The following is a 7,458-nucleotide window of genomic DNA, read 5'->3' as shown; positions in this document are numbered from 1 at the left end:
CACTCACCCTGCCCTGCCCTGCCCAACCCCGGCTGGTTTGGTCTGGCTGCCCACGCCTGTCCCCTCACCCTCTCTCCAACTTTCCTCTCCCCCAACTTCGACGAGCGAAAATGAAAATTCAAGATAAAATAAAATCAAAGTGGTGCAAAAGGGAATAGCGTCGTAGTACACTGGTCGGGAGGTCCCACTCATGCGAATGGAGCCTGCGACGGCCCCGGTCATTGGTGAAACAGGAGCCACCCTGCCAATCTCACAGACTTTTTGGATTCCTGACCTGGTCAAGCTTGCGACAGCGTTGCCATCTTCTGGAAGCCACGGGAATCCCAGGAAACTCATCTTGCCGACGCCAACTGTGCGCGTAGCTCAAACCCTATCCATGTTTGACCTCTTCTGCAACTCCCGCTTGAGAGCTTCAGTCGAGGTCCGTGGGGACCGCCTGTCACGACTCGCCGTCCAAGCATGTAGCCGAGTGACGAGTCTTCCGGCAGCTAGGGCCAGCAAGCGTTCAAGCTGAGGCAGACACCCTTATGCGCGACCAACGAACTTGAGTAATTGAAATGGGGACAAGGGGGGAAGCAAAGGAGAACGACTTCTTTCGGTAACATGACAACCAAACGGAAAGGTTTGTAGAATAATGGAAGGCGTGACTTACGTGATCAGGCTCCTGCTTGTAGCCACCCGAGGGCTGCCTGTTCTGCGCCATGGCTCTGACAGTCATGAGTTGATATTGATGTTTCTGTGCGTCTTGGTTAGCCATCTGTCATCTGTAGCTAATGAACCTTGAACCAGGCTCTTCCAGGCCTCCCTGGAATCAGAACAGACTCCAATTCATCCCAACGGGGATGTTCGATGTCCCTTACCAGCCAGGCTGGCATGAGGTGAGATCGCCGAGAGATGGCCCATCCTGATGCCCAACCTTCGCTGAATTCCCCGCACCTCTTGGTGCAAGGTTTTTCCATCAAGTCATCACGGCTGATGGACGCGTGGGCAAGGAAACAGGAATATCCGTGGCAAGAAAGGGAGGTTGGCCAGCGCTTTGCTGGCAAGAAATCGACTGGGAGATGCCTGTTGTTCGCGTACGTACTCACTTTTTTTTGTGCTTAGGTAGACTGGTCTAAATGTCGCGATCGCTGCGTTCCGTGTACTTCAGTTCGTTGCTGGTGCGGGCGTAAGTTGAGCAAAGATTGAACCCGTGATCTTGGGCAGGTGTGTCCGAGGTTGGCGACGTTGTGAAACAAAGATATCCCAGCTTGCTGCAAATCGACTCAAGTCAGCATCTTAAGTGTTTTGTTTTCCCAACTTTGATCGGAGCAAATTCATGCGACCGCGTCAAGAACACGCGACCGGGTCCCAAGAGGGCCCCAATAAAATGGTGACCCTCCCCCCCCCCTGACGGCAAGCCCAAGGGGGATGCGATGAGTCGTGCAGGCCATGTTCATGCGCAGACTGCAACATGGGACGTTACCGAAATTGAAACAAAGACGCGCTTGGGCGTAGTGTAAGCCCCATACGGATAGGCGCCGAACAGCAACGCCTTCAGATGATGCATCTCGAAATGCAATTTCGGAGCCCATCGGAAATACGACTATTCGTAAAGGCTGAACAAGATTCGACACGCGGCGGGGAGCACGGGAAGCAAAGAAAAGACGGAGATTAAAGACGAAAAATCACGAACCTTTTGGAGGGAGAGTTGGACGTGTTAGAAACGCGTTGACGAGCAATGACGGGGGAGTGTCTGCGCCTGTATCTGGATAAGGCTGGCTGAACGAGGGTTACAAGTGGATTCTGATGGTTCTGCAGCGTCTGCTTATAGTGTGTGAGTATGTGTGTGCGAGTATAAGTGTGCGTATGTGAGTGTCTGTGTGTGTGTGTGTGTGTGTAGTGTACACTTGTGCAGGGGAGGGCAACCCAGTAATGCACGGAATTTGAGGCTGGCGCTGCGTGGGTGTCCTGACCTGGAACGAATGCGGGAGAAGAAGGCTCTGACAGCGGGCTCCCGAGGAAGAAGTCGATGGTTCTTCTAGTCCTTCTGACGGTAGGTAGCGTATCCGTAGGAGGGCTTGATTAGTGTGTCTGCTTCCCTGCTCAAATGGAGCTATGCCTCAACGCTGGCTCGGTCTGTTTGGGTGGTGTGTGACGGGCTCCCAATTCTCCGGGGATGGACCAGGGAGCTGGTCGAACGTTGTTCGCCGGGGCCGTGCGAACGAAATCTGGGATGCGTATGCAGGCCTTGCTGTGTCCCGCTACTGGGGGACCTGACTTGTGCGTCGTTGTTCTACCTGTATTCTGAATTAGTTCATGCAGGCCAGCCTTGCAAAGGCCACAGGCGCTGGCAACGGCGTCTGTCCCTCTCGCAAGGGGAACCAAAATGTACAACTGTCAAGCAACTGGGGAACCTACTTGGAGTGTGCTTTTGTGAAATGCCTGGTCAGGGGTTTCTCGTGCTGAGGAGTGGCTCAAGCTGATTTATGACGCAACACGGACCCTGGAGAAATAGCGTAGGGTAGCTAAGACGCTTGTCAGGCACTGCGAGGAACGAACGGCTTGCTGGGTGTGACTGGGAGGCGTGTGGAAGGACGGGTAAAGCAAGGGAAAGCAGAGTCAAGAGGCAGACGGCGTCATGGAGAGAATGCCGGATATTTAGGCAGAGCCAGGGAGACTCGAGTGATTGGCAACGGGTCCTCAGAGGAATAAGAAAAAAGAGCAAAAAATAGGACCAGCGATAACGCCAATTCCCAAGTAGGTCGACGTCCCTTCAGTTGGCCACTCGGCACATTGATTAAGGAGAAGCTGGGGTGGGATGGGCTGCGTCCAGAGGACGACTATTGGATGATACCGCAGCCCCCCAAGAGAAATGTGACGAAAGAATCCCGGCTAAATGAATCGGGTGGGCAGGTGTAAGGGGAGCCAGCGAGACGAGAGGTGTGGACGGAACCGGTCCCCCGGTGGGAGGGTACGCAATACCTAACGAGACAGGCCAAAGGAGCGAAATGCTGAAGAATATCGACGTGATGTGCAGAGCCTAGACCGAAGTTCATCCTCACCGCTCCAACAGCGGGAAATACACCCTGACGGACACCCACAGTATGAATACGGGTGGGTGGAAAGAGTACGGAGGTCCATCGATATCTACATAGGATCCGAGATGCCTGTCAGCCAGCCAAGAAGAGCCAGGGTGGGAGTTGGCAGGCGCCCCGTGGAGAGGCGGTGGCTCACTTACCATGAGTCTATGAGAATAAGCTTCTTCGGCATCCGTAGCTGAAGTGGCGATGTCAGTATTAGTTTGCGACCTTGCTAAGGTAGCCTAAGGTAGCTTCAACGTCGAAGCCGTCCGGGGGAATGGCTGCGCTTCTGAGCCAGATCTAGAAGCCTGAAATACCCTGCTCCTTACGAGGAATGGGACGGTATGACCAAGGTAAGCAAAGTGCTACCTCAAGGTAGTTTGGTGGACCGTTGCCTGTCAAAAAACACCGGTCACGGTTAGCATTGAACGACCCTTGCCCACACACGAAAATGCCTAGTCGACCCGAACGTCTCACCCTGGGCTTTTGGGGTTGGGGGTTGAGCGGGAGGCAAGGGGGTCAGAAACGGTGCCAACCTCAAAGAACCACGAGGTTGCTCGGACTTCTCGTACTATTGCTTGATGTGCTGCCTTGGAGTGTGCGCAGACAAACGTTGCTGAATCGCGACACGACGACTATTCCATAGAAGGCACAGTTTGGATCTAAGTAACGGCGGCTCCGAGAGACAGTATTCTCAAGCCGTTTCGGTTCTGGTCGAGTTGGAACGTAAGTAGCTCCCAAAGACCAATAGAGCGACTGGCTTGAAATGCTCCTTCGGTGACTGTCCAGAATGCTTGGTGTCACAGGGTCAAGTTCGATCATGCATCAAGTACGATGCAAAAAAGGCGCCGCTTTTTTCACGGCTGATTGGATGCAATACGCGCTGTGTGCAATATTCTGCATCCATCTGCCGCGTTTGTGGCAATATCTTGTCTGATCTTGTTGCTATATCTGCGAGGCGGCCCGGACTCTTGGGTTCTCGGGTCGCAGTCACACTGCACAGCCACAGAGGTGTGTAGTTGTGTGCGCGGTCTCTCTTCCCCCCCTGAGGGTCTATTCGCCATGACACTAGGTAGCTGGGGACCTCCCTGGTTACAAGTCGCGCAGACGTTGGACAGCTAGTGTTCGAGAATGTGACCGGCAAATTGGATGGGATGAGTTGCTGTAGAATCTTGAGTAGGCGACACAAAGCGCGCAGGGATAATGGTGGGAGTCTTGGGTTTGATCTCTTGCCTGCTGCACGATTGTCATAATCAGCATCGTATTGCCCTTCCCAAAATAAATTGCGAGAGGTGGACAGGTGCAACGGGGATGTCCGCTGGATTTGGACAATTCCAGGAGGAGTAGTATACAATACCTAGTGGCTGGAGGAAAAGACGCAAGCTGAGGGGGGAGCATTGTTCCATGTTGGATGAATCGCGAAGTAGCGGAGGGGTGACATCGGTCAGAAAAGGCGCGATTTTGGCGTGCGCTCCTCCAGTCCGCTTCCTCGTTGACATGCCACATTTCGCTAGGGCCCGCCCACATCGATCTGCCAGCGCATATTGCGCAACATCAAAGACGGGCGGCTAGCGAAGCAGACGGAACGTCTCGAGAATATTGCGTGGGTGGCGTGAGATGGCTCATGACAAGCATCAGGGCAGACGAGTTCTAGAGAACGAGACTACTTAGATAGGTAACGGGGCCACGGTAGAATCTGAAGTGTGGGAGGGGACGCTATGGCGCCGTCTGGAACTGTAACTTGGGCGAGAAACAGCACGACTCACACTGGGGAATGGTGTGTGGAGAAATCGGGTCGAGGTCACCTGGAGACCAACAAGCTATGTTTCAGTAGCAGAAGTGGCTCGTCGGGTCGTCCTTCTTTCCGTTTCGTCTCGACTCGTCTAGAAGGAGAGGAAGAATAAGAGTGCAGGCCAAGTCAGTCCAGGGATATGTCTTGCTTGTTGTTGTGTGTTGTACTGGTATGAGAAGACAGATATGCGACGAGACTATGACGAGCTCGAACTGTCGGCCGGGGCGAACAAAGTTTAGACGGCGACTTGTTGGTGCTGCCATAGTGTTTGAGGATAGCCTCGCTAACAAGACGAGGAGACCGGATTCTCGCGATGCCGTCAAGGTGGTGAAGACAGCGTCGCAAGAGAACGGCTACCGCTGCCACGTGTTGACATGCGGGAGCAATAAACTGCTGGCGTCGGCGGTGGTGATGGCGATGATGGCGATGATGGTGATAGTGATGCCGCTGGTGATAGCGATGATGATGACGATGGCGTCGTTGAGTTCGAGATTGACATTGAAGTTGGAGTGACGTTGGTCAGACTAATCGTTATAAGGTTGTCGTGCAGGGAAAGGGACGGGGGTCAGCGGGAAGACAGGGCAGGGAAGCAGAGGCGCGATGGTAAAGGCAGGCAACGGGAGGCAAGGCAGGACGATGCATCTCACGAGCCAGGAGCCTGGAGGCGGAAGCTACCTACCTATTCAGTACCTTACAAGAGTAGGTAGGAAGTAGGGGATACTCTCCATAGGGCAACGCCAGGCAACCTGGAAGGGAAAGAAGCGTGGGAAGGTACATCCATACCTTACCTTGCCTTCCTGTGTGTACGGAGTACTGGGCTACCTACGAGCTGCGGGCACACACGATCGTGGGTGGTTGCTCACCTCAAGGCTGCCAGGATTAAGAAGTCACGATGGAACTGGACCATGCCCCAAGCACGTGGAGATGCTGTTGCCAAGCGGGGGGTTGCGAACATGGACGCACAAGGTTGCCAGAGCTAAGGCTGCCAGGGTTGTCTTCGACCTCATATCTTTGAACTTCATGTCATTGCTTCATACTGGCCGAAGCACCTACGTCTCATTCGCACTTCGTCGCATTTCAACGTTGCCATGGAGCATCACATCGGCCCAGCCCAGTAACACACTCCGGGACCGACTAGATCATGATTTCTGCCAGTAATCGCCTGTAGCGATATTGCGTTGGTCAGTTCCGGCCTACCAATTCTCATGCACCGGCCGTGTCTTCCGCTCTATGACGCAAAGTACTCAGCTCTGGTAGAGGCACAGCCAATGTTTGCGCCTGCACATCCAATTCCATTTTCGACAGGCTTGAGGCACGATGACGATTTTCCCATTTCTGAGGCTGCAGCGCAAATGAATTTGTCAACGTTATGGTGTATCTTACAGTCACTTCTGTTTGCTCCATGCGTCCCTAGCCAAAGTGGCTGGTGTGGCGGTAACACTGCCATCGCAACTGGACATGTATCTCTTTTCCCCGAGATACAGCCAATAGAGGTCGCCAAAGCCGAGGGAGAGCCTTGCACCATGACATGATCGAAATGTGTGAATGCGCACAGTTGCCTGAAGCACATTTGATCGCTGCGAATGTGATTCAATGTCTTCTTCCCTTTGAGCAGATATTCTGACCTGCCCATAACCATATCTGAGCCACTCTGCTGGTTCTCCATGTCTTCAGGCTTGCAACGGTTGACGGTTCTCGGCGGTGCGATGCAATGCGGGAGGCAAGGATAACGGCACCGTCGAGTTGGTTCCTGGGCCAAGGTGGAATAGGATGGAGCACACCACGGGGGGGGTAATCAAGCGTGTGCGGGAGCACCTGCGACCTGGGGAGACGACAGGCCAGGAGCCAAACTTGGGAGAAGGGCCAAGGGCTGTGGTGCAGACTTCAGACTGCAGAAGAGTAGGGAGGATGGCAAGGGAATGTCAAAGGGTGTCGTGATCCCTGCTGTTCCCTGTCGCAGCCTGGACATGAAGTCCCTTGCTCTTGGGGTGCTGATCTTGAGAGTGGCTGCAGCCCGCGTTTTCCAGGCACAGTGGCACTTGGGCTTCCCAAAGCCCATCACCAGTGGCCTAGCCTCCATGCCCTGGCAGGCGCGCCAGTCGGGAACCCAGGCTGGCAAGCCAGGGCGGGGGCTTGTACATACTGTGTAGATGTTCACCGCGTTGACCGGGTCTGAACGGCACCATCCCACCATCCATCCCATGCCCGTTGGCCTTATTCTCAGGGTGTCAGGGTACCCGGCGGCAGCTGTCCCATGGTCCTGGAGGAGAGAGACCCCAGCCGCAGTGAGGATAGCTTCTGCATTGCCTCGGGCTTGAATCCTAGCCAACCGGCCCGCCATGCTGTGCCGTGTCTAGGCAAGTTCCTAACACGAACAAGCGCACTAGCTCATGGTGTCGGTTTTCGCATGGAGCTACAGCCTATCCATACAGGTTACTCGATGCGAGGATAATGTCTCTTGGTAGTAAATTTGCTCCGAAATGGTGCAGATATCCCGTGCAAAGATTTGCTATCCGTATCCGTAGAGTCGAGTCTATGGGCATGGTAGGGGGGTGACGGGACGCGCCAAATGCCCCTTTAAGCCGGTTTGTGTTCTGGCCCACT

The 7,458-nt window shown here is 54.3% G+C and overlaps 1 protein-coding gene across 1 annotated transcript; it reads right to left on the bottom strand.

Annotated features, from left to right (window-relative positions):
- Window positions 1–6,649: 6,649 nt before the first annotated feature.
- Window positions 6,650–7,195, bottom strand: CPAR01_10638 (uncharacterized protein; the record flags this gene model as incomplete). Its single annotated transcript, XM_060494898.1, has 1 exon — window positions 6,650–7,195. The coding sequence occupies one exon, from the start codon at window positions 7,193–7,195 to the stop codon at window positions 6,650–6,652; it is 546 nt and encodes a 181-aa protein (XP_060347080.1).
- Between the last annotated feature and the right edge of the window lie 263 nt (window positions 7,196–7,458).

The sequence above is a fragment of the Colletotrichum paranaense genome (genome assembly GCF_030867605.1).
Source record: "Colletotrichum paranaense strain IMI 384185 chromosome Unknown Scaffold_8.1, whole genome shotgun sequence".
In the NCBI taxonomy this organism is placed as follows: Eukaryota; Fungi; Ascomycota; class Sordariomycetes; order Glomerellales; family Glomerellaceae; genus Colletotrichum; species Colletotrichum paranaense.
Note: the sequence above shows the minus strand (reverse complement) of the source record. Positions and strands in the feature narration are given on the sequence as shown.